This window comes from Myodes glareolus, chromosome 13, assembly GCF_982192425.1.
Source record: "Myodes glareolus chromosome 13, mMyoGla1.1, whole genome shotgun sequence".
NCBI classification, from domain to species: Eukaryota; Metazoa; Chordata; class Mammalia; order Rodentia; family Cricetidae; genus Myodes; species Myodes glareolus.
The window spans coordinates 20587664-20606881 of record NC_142038.1 but is presented as its reverse complement, the minus strand read 5'-3'; the positions used below and the strand labels follow the sequence as shown (position 1 = coordinate 20606881).

The window sequence follows — 19218 nt, the reverse complement described above, 5'->3', positions numbered from 1 at the left end:
CTCTTCCAGATGACTTGGGTTCGATTCCCAGCACCCATGTGGCAGTTCACACCTCTCTGTAACCAGTTCCAGGGCTTCTGACACCCTCACATAGACATACATGCGGTCAAAACACCAATGACATAAAATAGAAAAAGGTTGTGTTTTACATTAGGTTTATGTGTGGGTACATGAATTTGTGAATTCAAGTGCTCTTGGGAGTTCAGAAGAGGGGTGCCAGGTTCCCTGGAGCTGGAGTTAAAGGCATTTTGAACTGCTGGACATTGGTGCTGGGAACCTAACTTGGGTCCTCAGCTAAAGTGAATCATTCTTAAAATACTGAGTAATCCATCAGAAAATGGAAAGATCTTCCATGCTCTTGGGTAGGTAGAATTAACACAGTAAAAATGGCAATCTTACCAAAAGCAATCTATAGATTCAATGCAATGTCCATCAAAATCCCAGCAACATTCTTCACAGACCTCAAAAGAACAATACTGGAAAAGCAAAAAAAAAAAAAAAAAAAAAAAACCACTGACTTCAAATTACTACAGAGCTATAGTCTGAATGCATATTAAATGCATATTAGCATAAAAACAGACCCAAGGACCATTAGATCCAAATCGAAGACCTGGATATCAATCCACACACCTATGAACACCTGATTTTTGACAAAGAAGCAAAAAATATAAAATGAAAAAAAATTCAACAAATGATGCTGGCATAACTGGATATCAACCTGTACAAGAAGGAAAATAGATCCGTATCTATTCCCATGCACAAAACTCAAGTCCAAATGGATCAAAGACCTCAACATAAAGATGGTCACATTGAACCTCATAGAAGAGAAAGTGGGAAGTACACTTGAATCATTGGCACAGGAGACCACTCCTAAATATAACCCCAGTATCATAGACACTGAGAGAAACAATTAATAAATGAGACCTCCTGAAACAAAAGCTTCTGTAAAGCAAAGGACATGGTCAACAAGACAAAACAGCAGCCTACAGAATGGGAAAAGATTTTCACCAACCCCACATTGGACAGAGGGCTGATATCCAATATATACAGAGAATTCAAGAAATTGGTCTTCAATAGACCAAATAATCCAATTAAAAAATGGGGTACAGACTTCTCAATAGAGAAATCTATAATGGCTGAAAGACACTTAAGGAATGCTCAACATCCTTAGCCATTAGAGAAATTCAAATCAAAACAACTCTGAGATTCTATCTTAGACCTGTAAGAATGGCCAAGATCAAAAACATTGACGACAACTTATGCTGGAGAGGCTGTGGGGTAAAGGGAACATTTCTGCATTGCTGGTGGGAGTGCAAGCTGGTACAGCCCCTTTGGATATCTGTATGGCGATTTCTCAGAAAATTAGGAAACAACCTGCCTTGAGACCCATCAATACCACTTTCAGGTATATACCCAAAGGATGCTCAACTTTGTTCATAGCAATTTTTGTCATAGCTAGAACATGGGAACAACCTAGATGCCCCTCGACCAAAGAATGGATAAAGAAGATGTGGTACCTGTGCACAATGGAGTACTACACAGTGGGTGGGGGATAATAATACATTGAATTTTGAGGGCAAATGGATGGATCTAGAAAATACTATATTGAGTGAGGTAATCCAGACTCATAAAGACAAATATCATACGTGCTCACTTATAAATGGTGGTTAGGCATAAAGTAAAGAAAACCAGCCTATGATTCATAATCTCAGAGAACCAAGACGACAATGAGGACCCTAAGAGACATACATGGATTTAATCTGCATGAGAAATAGAAAAAGACAAGATCTGAGTAAATTGGGAGCATGGGGACCGTGGGAAAAGGTTGAAGGGGAGGGAGGGGAGCAGAGAAAAATGTAGAGCTCAATAAAATCAATAAAAAGAACTAAGCCGGAAAGTGGTGACGCACGCCTTTAATCCCAGCACTTGGGAGGCAGAGGCAGGCGGATCTCTGAGGTCAAGACCAGCCTGGTCTACAAGAGAAATCCTGTCTTGAAAAACCAAAAAAAAAAAAAAAAAAAGAAAAGAAAAGAACTAGGAAAAAACATGGATAACATTAAAAACTAGATCACAGATTAACAGATAATGGGTTTAAAAAAAGGAGGGGATCATAACTACTGATTATACTTAAAAAACATACACTTTAACAAAAAATGGAAAATCTAAAAGAAATGGAAAATCTCTTTATAGTTACCACATGCCAAAATTAAATTGAATCAAATAAATAGATCTAAAATACCTAAGGAAATAGAAACAGTTATTAAAAACAGATATAATATTTACTCACTTTTTTGTTGTTATTGTTTTTCAAGACAGGGTTTTTCTGTAGCTTTGGAGCCTGTCCTGGAGCTAGCTCTTGTAGACCAGGCTGGCCTCTAACTCACAGAGATCCACCTGCCTCTGCCTCCCGAGTGCTGGGATTAAAGCTGTGTGCTACCACTGCCAGGCCTAAAATGTGTAGCCTAGGCTGGCCTCAAACTTGTGATCCTCCTGCCTCTGCCTCCTCCAGCAAATCCTACCAGCATGCGCACTCACTCTTAAGTGGCTTTTAGACACAGCCAAAAAAACCCAAAAAAAACAAAAAAACAAAAAAAAGCAAAAAAACAAAACAAAGCAAAATCCAGCCTATAATTCACAATCCCAGAGAACCTAGACAACAATGAGGACCCTAAGAGAGACATACATGGATCTAACCTACATGGGAAGAAGAAAAAGACAAAGTCTCCTGAGTAAATTGGGAACATGGGTATCATGGGAGAGGGCAGAAGGGGAGTGGGGAGGATGGAGGGGAGCAGAGAAAAATACATAGTTCAATTAAAAAAAAATACTCAGTCATCTCTTCAGCCCAGAGATAATATTTTAAAAAACACTTTACATGTGTGAATGTTTTTTACACTGGTGACATAATTATAACCTATGTGGAGCATCTTAAATTGGAGAGAATAAAGATTAGATAGGATAGGTCCTTTTTAAATTAAAGGAATATTTAAGTCAAGCCAGACATGGTGGTGCATGTTTGTAATCCCAGCATTTGGGAGGTTGAGGCAGGACGATTTCCATGAGTTAGAGGTCAGTCTGGCTTGCATAGCAAGACCTATTTCTAAATGAAAAATAAAATAAAATAAAAATAAAAAGTCTTTAAAATTAATATTGTAATGTGGGAAAGAATTATTTGAAGTAATTCCTAAGAAATTTTGTTAAAGGGGTGGGTTGTAGATTTATGTAAGACCAAAGCAAGATATCTAAAGATAATGCTGTTTCAGAACTAACAGTTCCTGCTGTAGAGATCCTAGTGGCTCTATTATAGAGTTAGAAGGAGATGAGACTGGAGACAGCCCTTCAGTTTAATGAGTATTTGGTATCTACCACAGTTAATATACTAAAACTGTATCTAGAGGATGTGTGAAAAAAAAGAAAGGTAATCATTGAGCCCACAAATTCATTTTAGTGTGAGAAAACTTTAAAGTCTATTGAATAATGGATTCTGCTTTATAGATATAATTGTGACTGCCTAATAGGTCTAAAAGCCACTGACTGACTTTAGCTTGCAGAATTTGGGAGGCATGTGGCATTTTCATGGGTTTAGAGGTTAGGGTGGAGGAATCGGGTTGTTTTCAGAGAACATGATTTTTAATGACAGGTTAAATTCGTATCTTGTGAGCTGGAGAGATGGCTCAGAGGTTAAGAGCACTGGCTGCTCTTCCAAAGGTCCTGAGTTCAATTCCCAGCAACCACATGGTTGCTCACAACCATCTGTAATGAGATCTGGTGCCCTCCTCTGGCATGCGGGCATACATGGAGGCAGAATGTTGTATACATAATAAATAAATCTTTAAAAAATAAATAAATTCGTATCTTGTAACTAGGATTGGATATTGACAGAGGCATTCCACTAAAAGCAGTTGGTATGGAAGCATCAGACTTTTTATTTTATTTTATTTATTTTTGTTTGTTTTGGATAGGCATCTCTTACAATTCCTTGGAAGAGGTACCACTGGTTGCACAACCTCTGCTGGCTCTAAAGTTCTAAAAAGATTTGCAAGTTACGTTGGGAATTCTGTTTTTTCTTTAGAGCTGGCGAAGTAAGATAAGACAGCAGCCCCTGAAGTGCTTCCGTGTCCCATGCTTTCTCTAGTGGGAAATTGAATCTCCAAGGGCTTCGGTTATTACCATTTTACAAAGGAGGAACGGATAACTTAGGGTACATTGCTAGGACCAGGGAGGGGGTCTCATTTTACATTTAGGCAATCTAGCATCAGAGTTCAGGCTTTTTTCCTCCCTGTGTTTACTTTGATTTGTTCATCTCTGTCAGCAAAGAATCAACAGGTTGCTGAGTGATTAGGCATAAGGTTAGTGACTTTAGGATTGTGCATATTTCTTGAGTTGGGTACCCAATGATATAGGGTGAAAGACTCCTAGACACATTAAACAGCTCATCTCTGTTGTGCCCAGATTACAACCCTCAGAGAGAGACCACCAGAGAGGGTCAGACTGTAATAAGCAAGGTTTAATCAGCATAATACAAACATGTTTGGAACTCATCTCCATCCCCGTTACAACAAGGTAGAGAGGAGTTGTATTTCCTCTGTGGGGTAAGCTTTTAAAGGCATAACTACAAAAAGAATCCTTGAAGATGCTTTGGCATGAGTACAAGGACTTTTGCTCCCTCACATTTTGTTAAGTCAGCTTTTCCCTTGTTTTTAGAGCAAGGCCACTGTTCTTGAGTTAAGTCATCTTTATCAGCCTGTACCAGGTGGCTGGCTGGGCTGAGCTAAGTGACTTTGTGTTCGGAATCGCCTAGGTGGGAGAGGGGAAGGCCACTATCTTCCTGGGAAAACATTCTGCTAGGAAATTTCTTCTTGCCCCTTTGAGAATAAGGGGTGAGGGTCCCACAACCTCCAGTTAAGATCCTTTGTAAAGAAGGGTAGTTATTAGTCAATTCCTTCCAAATTCCTTTGATCCCCACAGCTGAGGATTTTGGAAATTTAGTTTTGTTTTTTTGTTTTTGTTTTTTTTAAATTGGTTTTCTCCAGGCATGATTTCCACTTGTAGCCCTGGAGCCCCTGAAATTCTCCTGCCTCTGCCTTCTGTGATTAAAGGTCGTGGGTCATCACTGCCTGACAGTTTTTTGATACTGAGTTTTTATTGGATGTGAGTGATACACAAGAACTACAAAAGGAAAAAAAAAAGTGTGGCAAGACAGAATAGTCGATGGGAGCTCCATTCACTTTTAAAAATTGTCTCAGTTTTCTAAGGTAGTGTCTTAGTATGTATAGGGTATCTGGCGTTGGGCACGCTATTCTACTTCCTCAACCAGCCAAACGCAGGGATTATGGGTGTGCGCCATTAATAGCCGTTGTTTTCGGAAAGTAACCCTGAAGAGGTTATCCAAGAGTGACCACCCAGGAAGCTTTTGGAGGATACAGAAAGGAAAATGATCAAGTAAACAGATGTCTTTCCCCACCAGGCTAACCTCAGGTACAGCAACTGTTGGCTTTGTATTTCTTTTCTCTATGTTTCTATTTTCTTTTCTAGACAGGATTTCTCTGAGTACCTTTGACTATTCTGGAACTCACTCTGTAGACCAGGCTGCCCTTGAACTCAAGAGATCCGCCTACTTCTGCTTCCTGAATGCTGGGATTAAAGGCGCGTACCACCACTGTCCGGCATTTGTTTCTTAAAAAGATATTAAAAAATTGTTGACGTTAAGGAATTAACTTAGGAAAAGAGGTAATTTCTTCCCCCTTTGAGACTCTAATGTTTGATATGGATATAGACTTTTTTTCCGATAAAGAGCTTGTACTGAGCATTGACAATTATGGGATTCGTGTGGTCTACGAAGAATGGCGGCTAAGGAAGAATTTTTCTTTCTCTACTTGGTACCAGTTTTATCCTAGGCGGTTAGGTTTAACTAACTGTCGTGACACGTGTATCCCAAAGAATGATTTGTTGAATGCAAACCATTTAGTTTCTGCATCTACCAGAGGGTAATATGGAAAAAACAGCGGGCACATTTCCGCCGGAATTTTTCCCTGGTGTGTAGGGTGACTTTCCGTGCCATGGGGCGATCTCAAACTGAGTAATTCATCCCAAGACTTTCAAGGCGGCACCTTGCTGTAGGCTTCCTCGAGCCCAGGCTGCGCGGCTTCCGACCTTCAAATCTTGGGACGCGCGGTCCTCACCAATCAGAGGCTTCGGCCGGCCCCTTCCCGACACCTAGTCCAATCCGGAGTGGGTTATGAGGCCACGCCCCCACTTGCCGAGGGAGGGCGGTTTCGCGGCCGTCCCCGGAGCGCGCATGCGCACTTGCAGCGCTGCGGGTCCACCCCTTCCGTGGTGGTTTTCCTAGCGCTCGCGACTCTGGGGGCTGGCGTCCTGGCCTGGTGAGGGGGGTCTTCGGGGCGGTGGACCTGAGGGACAGGGCAGGGCTCTTAATTTGTGCCCGCGCCGCGGCTTCTGGGCGGCCGCGGGACGGCCCGGCCTGGTGGGGACACGGGCTGGAGACTGGGCTGCTCTGTGGGATCAGGTGCCCGCGTGTGGCCCGAGCTCCCGGCCTGGCCGTGGGCTTTGAAGCGACCGCATCCTTGTGTCCTCCGGTCGGGCTAGTGACTGCCCATCTCAGTGGGAGGGATACATGGCCTCTGAGCCTTGCGGTGTTTTCTTGCAAAGTGCTCTGGCGACTGATTTGCCGGCTAGTGATGGGCGGTCTTGTCCTGACTGACTTTCACCCTGGAGGTAACGTTTTTTGTTTGCTCTGAGGGGAGGGCTCTTATGTCAACTGGTGTCTGCTAAGCTTCATTCACAGTTATCCCTAACAGCTAATGCAAAATGAAAGACCGTTTACTGTCCCCCTCCTTTCCTTTGCTCTTGATTTTAGACTTTGTGTAGCTAAGCATGAAGTCTCTTTGGACACAGTCGTTTGGAGGACAGCTGTATATATGACAATACTTCCATTTGCAGTGACCATTTTGAGGTCATGCTTCTGGTATTTTCATTACTCCCGAACCAACCTTTCCTCCAGATTACAGCTTTGTGGGCAAAGTTCACAGTAAGTTTTATAAATTTATATACAAAATGTTTTCCTGCTTTTGACATGTATCTCTGTGTGCCAATAGTTAAATGATGATGGCTGGCAATTTTGACTGTGTTTTGTTTATTAAGGATCTTCCCTGTAGCTCTGTCTGGCACGGTACTGGCTGTGTAACCCAGGCTGGCCTGAAACCTGAGGCAGTTCTGCTTCAATCTCCTGGATTATTGGCGTACAAGTACAAGGCTAGATTTAGGCAGGATAGTCGAAACATTTGTACAGTTGCGTAAAATGTAATGGACGGTTGGGCGGTGGTGGCATGAGCCTCAGGAGACTTAGGAGGATCAATATGAGTTCAAGGCCACCCTGATGTACAGAGTGAGTTCCAGGACAGTCTCCAAAGCTACAGGGAAACCCTGTCTTGAAAAACCAAGGGTGGAGGTGGGGTAATGGATAGCATGCATTGGGAAATAGGATTGGGTCTCAGACCTAGAGAAACATTTGAAATTAGAAACATTGTAAGTTGATAACTGGGGCTGGAGAGAGATGGCTCAGCAGTTAAGAGCACTGGCTGCTCTTCCAGAGGACCCAGGTTCAGTTCCCAACATTCATCTGGCAGCTCACAACTGTTTGTAACACCAGTTCTAGAGGATCTGACACCCTCACACAGATATACATGCAGCAAAGCACCAATGCATATACAAAATGAAATTATTAAAAAAAAAGATATCTCTGAGATAGCAGGAGGGCTTAGAATGATCAGCGGTCCCCAAGTTGTGAAACTACTGATGAAGGATGTTGGGGCTGGACCTAGATTTGATAAGGGACCACTTTCCTTAGAAGTTTATCGTCAGGAAGAAGCTAGGTATGCACTTACCTGGGAGAAGAATAATGTAGGCCTTGAGGTGCACATAGGAATATTATAGGATGTGTGAACAAGCCTGAGTGGGGAAAGGGACAGTTGGGAAAGTAAACAATTTTTAGCAGGGGAATTGTGGTCCTTTAAATTACTGTGGGTGAGGCGGCAAGGATGTCAGCATGGAATCCGGAGGTCTTGAAGGTGTGAGGCCGTATGAGGGTCAAATGAACTATTCCAGTATTGGTTTGCATGGCAGCAGCTCATGGGTTTGCTTTGAGTACTCTATTGAATTAAATTGGCTTCAGGGGAGGGCTGTAGTTTCCAGGTGATAGTGCTCTTTTCTGAGGATATTTACCCCAAAGGCATTCAGACTGAGACCTGTATGGTGTAATGTGTAATCTGAGTTATATAAAGTCTGCAAACTGTAACATATGAGGCAGAGGATGTCAGACGAGATAGAAGTTGTAACTGTGAAGTGGCCTCCTGGGCACTTGACTGTGAAGGAAGGTGAGAAGGGAGCTGGAAATGCAGTGAAAGATCAGGCTGACTGGGTTCTTTTTGCGTTCTCCATTCTGATGGAGGAGAACTTTGAACATGCTTGTAGAAATGAAGAGAAACGTCGTTAGGAGAAAGGAAGGAGTCAAGTGTAGTGGTGTCTGCCTGTAATAATCTTGGCCCTTGGGAGGCTGGGGCAGGAGGATTGTGTGTTCCAGTGCAGCTTGGGTTACATAGTAAGACCCTGTCTTTTTTAAAACAAACAAACAAAAATAGGGGAATGACTGGGGTAGAAAGTAGAGTCCTTGATCCTGGTTGTGTCATTGAAGTGTGGCCACTCAGATTGATGAGGGATTGCATGTAGGGTGGTAGGTGGTGTCGAAGGACTCGATGATTAAGATTTTTGGTATAGCTGATTAGGGGTTGAAGTTGTCAGTTTTACTGGTTTGGCGGATTGAATAGATTTTTTTTTTTGAAGGATGAGAAGGATACAGAATCATGATTTATACTTTGGGTGCTTGTTAGATATCTACCTAGATCCCAGCCTGGAGGTATACATTTCACATCGGATTTAAAGCTTTAAAACTGAAGACAGATATTCAAAAAATGTAGGTGGAAGAGGTGCAGGACTGTGCTCCCCCTGTGGAAGTCCTGGCGATAAGGAGAAGAAAAAGGAGCAGCTGGAGGAGCAAGAGGAGAGCTGGTAGCTGTCTCTTGAAAACCATAGTTTCTCACTGAAGGAATAATCATCCGAATCCTGTTCTGACCATCCGACAAGCCCAGGGCTAAATTTAGATTTGTTCTTACTGTTTTTATTCAGTACTGAAAATGACTAAATTGTCTGGAGAGATGACTCAGCGTTTAAGAACACTGACTGTTCTTTCAGAGGTCCTGAGTTCAATTCCCAGCAACCACATGGTGGCTCACAACCATCTGTGATGAGATCTGGCGCCCTCTTCCTACCTTCAGGGACATATGCAGGCAGAACACACTGTATACATAATAAATAAATCTTAAAACAAAACAAAACAACTAAATGTCCACTTTTTAAAAGTTATTAAGATTTGTTTTTCTTTACATTTATTTATTTCCTCTGTGTGTATATCTGTGTATATGTGTAGTTGTGGGTACATGAATGCCACAGCTCATTTGTAGCTATCGGAGGACAACTTACTGATTCTCTCCTTCTACCATGTGGGATTAAAGTTAGATTATCAGGTTTGACAGCATCTCTACCCAGTGGGCCATCTTGCCAGCTCTAAACTCAATCTAAACCCTAAAGATCATTAGTTATACCATCTTTGCTTTCTTTACTGGTTAAGTTTGTGGTAATTCATGTTTCTTCCTCCACTAAACTTTGGGTAAGTCCAACTTGTGTTTCTTTACTGTGTTGATTCTAAGAAGGTGAGTTTAGTATTTGATGTGTTAATCCTCTACTGTAAGGTAGCAAGGTATTCTTTCTGTTTGTTTGTTTTTGTTTTTCGAGACAGAGTTTCTCTCTGTGTAACAGTTTTGGCTGTCCTGAACTCCCACTATAGACCAGGCTGGCTTTGAACTCACAGAGTGAGTGCTGGGATTAAAGGTGTATACCTGATGGTAGCAATGTATTCTGAGACTTTCTTTAGCTCAGAGTATTTGTTAGTAGGTATTCCTTCTTATTGATTTTGAAAGAATCTTTTTTTTTAATTTTATTATTTTTTTTAAGAGACCTTGTTCTTTTAATGGAAAATGGTATGGTAATAGAATAGTCATCTTACTTAAAAATGCCGTTGTTGCAGTGAGATGGAAGACTTCCGAGGGATAGCAGAAGAGTCGTTTCCAAGCTTTTTAACCAATTCACTACTTGGTAATAGTGAGGTTTTGGAAAATGTCACTCTTTCATCAAATTTCGGCTTGCCCATTGCTGTTTCTACACTTGCCAGGAACAGATCCGGCACTGACAACAGGTAAGACTTACTTGAACACATTCTTTTCAGGTTCACGAACCTTGTAATATAGTGATCCACAAGAGAGCTGGATATTGAATTTTAGGGCTTGGGTTTCTGGCTCCCTACCTGTTTCTCTGGGTAATTGCCCCTCTTTTATTTTCTCAGCTTACTGCTTTTTATATTCTTTCCTGCTTTATGTTCAAGAATATGTTTGAAAAGACATATATGAATTGTGTTTTCTAGCTACACAGGGAGCCTGGTAAACTGTTTCTCAACATTGGCCTGTGATGTGGCTTTGGATCTTTGCGTCTTTTTCTGTGACAGTTTCCCTTTTTACTTTGTATCAGCCAGCTTCTTGCTTTACTGTATTTGCATGGCTCCTTTTCTTTGCTAGCCAAGTTTATTGAGTAATTCTGTGTTGCAAGGAGATCCAGGCCGCTTGTTCATTCTGGCCACTTGGCTAGCTTAGCCCCAAAATAACCACACAGAAACTGTCTTAATTAAATCACTGTTTGGCCCATTAGCTATAGCTTCTTATTAGCTAACTCTTATATTAATTTAACCCATTTATATTAATTTGTATATTGCCATGTGGCAGTGGCTTACCTGCAAAGATTCTAACCTGTGTCTGTCTCATGGTATCTCTCTGACTCTTTCCTTCTACCAACATTCAGTTCTGTCTTCCCCGCCTACCTAAGTTCTGTCCTATCAACAGGCCAAGGCAGTTTCTTTATTCATTAACCAAGAAAAGCAACACACAGAGGAGACTCCCATATCACTTCTGATTTTGTTTTTCTTTTGGTAGTACTGTGGATTGGACTGAGGACCTTGTGCGTGTTATACGAGCACTTTACCACTGATCTACATCCCTAGTCCTTGTTGTATGCTTCCGAAGTAACTTAGCTTGTATTCAAATAATTTTCAGTTCCTCAGATCAAATTTCTTTCTTTCTTTCTTTTTTTTTTTTTTTTTTTGCGGGGGGGGGGGGGGGGGGAGGGCTGGACGGGAATTGGGTTGAAACATAGTTTCTTTGGAACCCTTTGTAGATGAGGCTGACCTGAAATTTACAGAGATCCACCTGCCTCTGCCTCCTGAGTGCTGGGATTAGAGGCATGCACCACCACTTCTGGCCAGATCAAGTTTATTATTATTATTATTATTATTTTTAACCACAGCTCCCATCTTTTTTTTTTAGAATTACTTATTTATTTTATCTATATATGTTCTCGTCTACATGTACATCTACACACCCAGGAAGGGGCATTAGATCTCATGACAGTTATGAGATGATTGTGAGCCACCATGTGGGTGCTAGGAATTGAACCTGGGACCTTTGGAAGAGTAGCCTGTTCTCTTAACCACTGAGCCATCTCTTCAGCCCCAAGTTTCTTAGTCTTAAGAATCAAACCAGCTTTTATTTTACTTTTTTTATTCTAGGTTTACAACTGAGTACATGTTTGACTAAGTACATTTTGTTTATATCACTCTTAAGTGTGATGTGTATAGTTTTCACACATGATTTCATGTATGATCTAGACAATGTATGAAATCTGACTATGTTATGTATCTGACCGGCATCTCCTTTGAACCTAGCCATTTGATGAGATATAGCATCTTACCTTTGGGATGAAGGGACTGTGGTAACTCTGTAAAAGATGGCTTTGAACATGGGGACTCCTGTGTGTTTTTATTTGATGACGGCTAGTTCTACTATTGTGTCACCCTATGACATTAGTTAATTTTGAGACCAGGCTAGCCTCAAAACTTACTATAGCTTCAGGGTGACCTTGAATTTCTGGTCTGCCTGTTTCCACACAGAGTTTTAAGCTTCTACCACCATGCCCAGAGTATGTAGTGTTGGGTCAAATCCAGGGTTTTGTGTATTTAGGCAAGCATTCTACCAGAAAACTCTGTATCTTTAGCTCAACAAGCTCAGTTTTAATTGTAAATAATTTAAATCTTAATCACTTTATATAGGTGTCCTGATATCCAGGCATCATACCTAACTGAAGGAAGGCTTTCAGTTCCTTCTGTCTCGTCTCCCAGTTGTCAGGGTGACAACACTGAGCCAAGAGGAAGATTGGAACTCAGCTTTCAGGGTGATGAGTAAGTTCTTGCCTTCATTTACGCTCTGGTAAAGCTACCCTTGGTCCAGGGGGAAATGTATTGCATCATCTTTGACTACTACTTTGCACCTGTAAGAGCCTTCCTTTTAATCTTTTAATTACATTTTTAGCTTTTAATTATTTTTTTTCCTGACTGTAAATGAAACATACTCATTGAAAAAAGTAAAAAATATAGATGGTTATTAGGAAAGTCATCAGGGTCTATTATCTATTTATCTATTAACTAGCTAAAGAAGAGACACTGATTATCTTTTCCTTTTTTCTTTCTTTCTTTTTTTTTTTTTTTTTTGGTTCTTCAAGATAGAGTTTTCTGTGCAACCCTGGCTGTCCTGGAGCTTGCTCTGTAGACCAGGCTGGCCTTGAACTCACATCTGCCTGTCTCTGCCTCCCGAGTGCTGGGATTAAAGGCATGTACCACCATTGTCCTGTCTTAATTTTTTTCAAGTATTACATTTTATGTGTGTGTGTGTGTGTTCGAGTGTGCATGTGCACACTCATACAAGCCTGCCATGGCACATAGATGGTGGTCAGAGGACACCTTACTGAAGTTAGTTCTCTCTTTCCACTATATTGGTCCCAGGAAATAAGGTTTGGTGGCAAATAACCTTTGTCTATTGAGCCATCATGCTGGCTTAGTATTATATTTGATCTTTGATTTTTGGAGGTAAAAATAGTTTATACATTTATATATGCAGTGTATAAAATCTAGAAATCTCTCAAACTAAAACTAACTTGAAGTTCTTGATGGTATTAATATAGACAGTTTTAAGGTTTTCTGCTTGATTCTAAATATTGCTGAGGCTGAATGTGCTGAGACATAGTCAGTGCTTTGCCTCTTGACAGATGATAACCTTTGTATAGAAATATTTTTCTTTTCTTTCCTTCCTTCCTCCCTTCCTTCCTTCCTTTCTTTTTTTTGTCTATATTGGGTTTCATGGTTTAAGTTGATGAGGACCACTGACCCACTGACCACATCTCTTCCTCAAGAGGGCACCATATCTCATTATAGATGGTTGTGAGCAACCATGTGGTTGTTTGGATTGAACTCAGGACCTTTGGATGAATAGGCAGTGCTCTTAATCTCTGAGCCATCACCCCAGCCGAAGTATTTTCTTTTCTTTTTAGAAGTTATTTCTTTCTTTCTTTATTTGAGACTTTTATGTCATTTGTAGTATTTTTTACTTCTGTTCTTTTTTTTTGGGGGGGGGGTTGAGACAGGGTTTCTCTGTGTAGCCCTAACTGGCCTTGAACTCACTGAGATCTGCCAGCCTTTGCCCCCTTAGTGCTGGGATTAAAGGTATGCACCACCACTGCCCGACTGCCCATGCCCTCTTTTGTTGAGGCGAGATTTCCCTGTATTATCTCTGAGTATGCTTTGGTTTAAGCTAGAGGTATTCAATATATGGTGGCACTAATAAAGGGATAGAGGAAAAATAGGAAGTAAATTATAGTTAGGGCAAAGGTGTGTGGAAGTATTGCAGGACTCTAGTTCCTTAACTTAAATTGTAAGGTTTCAGTGCTCTTTTTGTTGAACCCCTGACTCTGTTTAAGCTTGGTCCTTGGTCTTTGTCAAATGGTGTGTTTGTTGCACTTTGGGATTTGTCCCTGTCGGTCTTTCTGCTTCCTTTCTGGCTCTTGGGAGCTGCTGTAGGCCCACAAGCTAGAAGTGGATTGGAAGGAGAACTATTTCATCTGCATGAGAAATTGTAGAAGCAGGTAGAAAGTCAGGTATGAGACAGAAGTGGAAGTAGAGTTAAACTTGTCAAATCTTCACCTTTTAGTGGCGTACTGTAATTCCACAGTGTAACTCCATAGTATAATTCCTTACTCTAATCCCAGCATGTGGGAGTAGAGGGTGCTGACATGCTATCATTCCATACTGTAATACTAGCACTTGGGGTAGAAGCAGGAATATCAAAAGTCCAGGCCAGCCAGGTTTACATGCAAATTCTAGGGCAACCAAGAACCCAGTGAGAGTCTATAACAAAAACAAAACAACTGTAAAAACCTTTATTAATTCAAAGATTTTGCTGTTTTTGCAAGCATGCTATTCTAGTATCTGTACGTATAACTCAGTTTTAGAAAGCTGGCCTTTTTTCTTGACATTTATGTGCTAGAGAGAGGGTTTTTCTCTGGAGAGGCAGAGTAGCAGAGAGACACCGTCCTTGGAGCTGATGGACTGTGCCACAGGACCCCACCTGCTTATCTTGTCCCCGGAATGTATTGCATTTCACTGTGTATATCTATTTTCCTTTTTGGAAGATGAGGTGCTGAACTGATTAATAGACATTTTGTAGATTTACCCAAGATAACTAACAGTTTGTCATAATTCTCCCTCAAAAAGTTCTGCCTCAAGGAAAAGGAGCTACATAGAAAACCCACATTTGTCACTTGCTCTCATGAAACCAAGAACAGAAGAGAAGCAAGCTAACACTACAACATCTGTTCAGTGTCAGCGTCTTTTGGATGAAGTTTCCCCTTTGGAACAAGTACCGGGTATGAAGTGTTCAAAATTATTTCATGTATACATTTTAATAGATTTAAGTTCCCTGTCCTTGGCTGGATGTCAGTCTTATTTTGTGTCCTGTAATAAACAGATGTCTCTCCTTTGCCCTGGAAACCATGCTGTTAATAGGCACAGTATGCTTCTGTTTAGAACAAAGAGTGCATTCCTAGTACTTTTCACTTTTCCTTCCACCAACCTAAACTTATTTTTGTATTAATATAATTCTAAAATAAATTGTTGTTTCTAAGACAATCAGGTTTATAATTTTGAAATATGCAAAAGTGAGTCATTTAATTTTTTTTGTTTATTTAATGATGTGATTATTTTATTTTTATTTTTTAAATTTTTAGGGGCTGGAGAGATGGCTCAGAGGTTAAGAGCACTGACTGCTCTTCTAGAGGTTCTGAGTTCAATTCCCAGCCACCACATGGTGGCTCACAGCCATCTATAATGAGATCTGGTGCTCTCTTCTGGCATGCAAGCATACATGAAAGGAATGTTGTGTACATAATAAATAAATGAAATCTTTAAAAAAAATTTTTTTAAGAGTTACTTATTCTCTTTTATATTACATCCCAACCACAGTTTCCTCTCCTCATTTAAAAAATTATTTTAAAGTAGATATTTAAATGATGGTAGAAATGGAAAATGGTGGCTGGGTGTGGTGGTGCACATCTTTAGTTCTCCCAGTATGAGGAAGTAGAGGCAGGGGAATCTCTGAGCTTGAGGTCAGATGAGTCTGTACAAGTTCCAGAACAGCCAGAAGTACATAGTGAGACACTGTCTCTAAAAAGAAAAGAAGACAACCAACCATAACCACCCCCCCAAAACAAAAAAGAAGAAAGAAAATGCACTTAAAACATTATTATAGATTTATCATATATATTAAGCAAGCTGTACAAATTTCTGGAAACCGTAAGTAGCGAAAGACTTTATTGTAGCTTGTAGTTTCTGTGACCTCGGTCCATGTTTGCCTGGTTGCATCGCTGTGGGCCTGACAAGATGATTGTTGTGATGGGAGTATATGTACGGTGGAGCCAAACCCCTGACTCCAGGTCAGGGAGCAAGGACAGTTGTAACTCATGCTGCTTGGGGTCAAACTCAGGGCCTCACACATGCTTAGGGAGCACTGGCAATGGAGCTATACTCCAGTACCCTATCTATTATGACTCTCTCTGATATTGTAAAATTTCTGTTGTTATTTTGCTTCTATATATTTTAGACTACATCTCTAAATGTGCTAACCTTTTGTTGTATGATCATAGTGCTGTATCAGTTGGTAAACTTACTTTATGTGCTAGCATGGCAGCCAATGTTGATGTGCTTGAATTGAGGTTTGAAGACCGTTTGTTTTATCCTGTACACTCATGCTTGTTGAAATAAGGGAGGCCTGTCATTTAGAACTCATTTCTGTATTTGGGCTTGTCTGCTTGCTTATGTGGATGTCATTTCTCTCCCCTTTACTAAATCTCTTATTACAAAAATGTTAGCTTTACAGTTGATTAGATTGATGTTCATGTTTCATGGCACGTGTGTAATTTTATGATATCCCATCCTAATAGTTTCAAAAGTTTAGCTGACCAATAATGGATTCCTGTGTTATCATCTGAACATGCATCTATTCTGTTTTGAGATAAAGGAAATGTTTAGTTTATTTGTTGCTTTTAAGTATGATTGAAAAATAATCTGATCCCTCAATTTTTTTTTTTTTTAAATAGACTCAGCTCTTGGTTTTCACTTAAAGTCATGGATGAATAATCAAGAACACAAGGTAAATTTTTATATATTTGTTATTAATGTCTGGAGTGCTGTAATAGAGTAGAAGTTGGTATTTCTCTCTCTCTCTCTCTCTCTCTCTCTCTCTCTATTTGTCTCTCTCTCTCTCTCTCTCATACACACACACACAAGCTTGAACATAACAGAACTTTTGTAGATTTGCAAAACTGCAAATCTAGCTATGCTTGGTGTTATAGCCCTATATTTTTAGCACTTGGGAGACTGCCTGGGAGGATTGCCATGAATCTGAGGCCTGCAGGGCTGTATGGGAAGTCCCGTTGCTGCGGTGAACCCCCTGGTGAAAACAGGGAGAAAGGGTTTATTTTAGTTCACATTTCCACATCACCGCCGTCGTAGCTGGGAATTCACAGCAGCAGCTTGAATGAACTGGTTCTGTGAAATCCATAATCAGAACAGAGAACAGTGCGTGCATTCATGCCCAGGTTTAGATTGTGGGTTTTTTTTTTTTTTTTTTTTTTTTTGAGATATCTCTCTGTAGTCCTGGCCATCCTGGAACTACTTGGAGCAGGTTGGCCTTGAACTCACCGAGATCTGTCTGCCTTTGCCTAGCAAGTGCTGGGATTAAAGGCGTATTCCACCAAGCCTGGAGTCTCTTCACTCTTATATAACCTTGGATTCCCTACTTAGTGAATGACGCCACCTACAGCAGGTGGGTCTTTTCACTTTAATTCATGTAATCACAGCCCAGAGACCCATCTCCTAAGTGATTCTAATGTCTGTCAAGTTGAAACACTAATCATCACCTTTTGGTGGTTTAGCTCTAGTAGTAAGGAGGTTCAAAGGTAGTTCTATCTGGAGGTGATGGTGCTTGCCTTTGATCCCAGCACTTGGTCTCTTAGTTTAAGACCAGCTCGTAAAAAATAATAAAATAAAATGAAAGTTGTTTTGGCACCAACTTGTGCATTAGATATGTATTGGATTAGATGAGTCCTGTTCTGTATAAATATAAAATCACATTGACATACAGTGTTTTTAATCTTGAAATTAGGTTAATTTTGCAATTAACTCTTAAGTTGGTATCTGTTGCTTTAATATATATTAAATACTGGTGTGAAGCCGGGCGGTGGTGGCACATACCTTTAATCCCAGCACTCGGGAGGCAGAGGCAGGTGGATCTCTGTGGGTTTGAGGCCAGCCTGGTCTACAAGAGCTAGTTCCAGGACAGCAACCAAAAGCTATGGAGAAACCCTGTCTCGAAAAACAAACAAACAAACAAACAAAAAACCCACTGATGTGTGAAATAAATGACACAAGAAAGTGTTAAATTTTTATTCTGGGCCTTAACTTTAGTAAGTTGCTCAAGCCCTTTAATGCTAGCTGGTCCTTGGATTGAGAGGAAGAGAAATAAGTAGTTCTAAAAAATGATAGGAAAGATAGCTTGGATCAGGATTGCTACTCCAGCTTTCTTAGTGCATTCACTCCCTGTAGCAGGCTCATATTGCCTGAATTTATTTGTGTAGTTTATTAACCATGTTACTTGATTTGTAAGCTATGGAGGCAGTGTGGTAGGGCCCTACATTTGAAGGTGGGTCAGTGTAGGGAAGTAAAGTAGGGCAAGAAGGGAGGTTACTAGTCCATGCAAAGCCCAAATTCTTTGACTGTCTTTTTTGTTGCCTTATATATAACATTTGTTTCCTTTCAGATTGTCATGCCTGATGCTAGGAAGCACCTTGAAGACAAGGCTCCAAACAGTGATTTCAGCCACATCAGCTTGTTAGAAAATGAGAAACTTTTAACACTGACAAACCTGGACGATACCTCTGGTACTATAGAATGGCTGTTTTCTGCCTTTCCTTTGCCACTTGACTTTTTGTCTGTACTGTAGTATTCATTAGACTTTGGCAGGTTATTTTCCCCTTGTCTTTTCCTTCTCCCTGTAACAAGGCTCTGTTCACGATTCCGAGTGGCAGGGTTTATTTTTAATTTTTAATTTCTTTTGAGACAGGGTCTCACTGTGGAGGCTGGTCTAGAATTCCATAGGTAGATCAAGCTGTTCATAAATTCACTGCTGATCTACCTGCCTCTGCCGCCTAAGTGTTGGCATTAAAGGCGTAGGCTACTATACCCAACATTATTTTTATTTTTATTTAATTTTCGACTGAAAAGGTCTTGCTTTATAGCTCACACTATCTTTGAGCTCATGATCTTTCTGCTTCACAGATAGCTATCAGTTGATCTCTCTTTCTCTTTCTCTTGATCTTTTGCTCTCTTACTTTCTCTCTTTGCCTTCTTGTTTTTTTTTTTCTTCTTCTGTGGTCTTGGGTCTTAAATGCTGAACTGCCCCTACATGTTAGACAGACACTCTGCCCCTGAATTATATCCTAAACCCCAATGTCTCCGATTTCTTTTTTGAGATAGACTCATGTAGCTATAACTGTCCTGAAACTTGCTCTGTAGACTGGGGTGGCCTCAAATTTGCAATCATTTTTTTGTTCCTGCCTGCTAAATGTTAGGAACTTACAGGTATACACTTCCTCACT

At 40.6% G+C, this 19218-nt stretch overlaps 1 protein-coding gene across 4 annotated transcripts in view; it reads left to right on the top strand.

Annotated features, from left to right (window-relative positions):
- Positions 1-6293: 6293 nt before the first annotated feature.
- Positions 6294-19218, top strand: part of Cep192 (centrosomal protein 192) — a 79804-nt gene continuing 66879 nt past the window's right edge. For all 4 annotated transcript variants that reach the window (XM_085699775.2, XM_085699774.2, XM_085699773.2 and 1 more), the window contains exons 1-7: positions 6294-6383; positions 6878-7048; positions 10160-10327; positions 12287-12415; positions 14780-14931; positions 16660-16712; positions 18381-18501. In XM_085699775.2, coding sequence (XP_085555901.2) covers positions 6939-7048; positions 10160-10327; positions 12287-12415; positions 14780-14931; positions 16660-16712; positions 18381-18501 — 733 coding nt within the window. In that variant the 5' untranslated portion in view covers positions 6294-6383; positions 6878-6938. The remainder of the gene's footprint in view (positions 6384-6877; positions 7049-10159; positions 10328-12286; positions 12416-14779; positions 14932-16659; positions 16713-18380; positions 18502-19218) is intronic.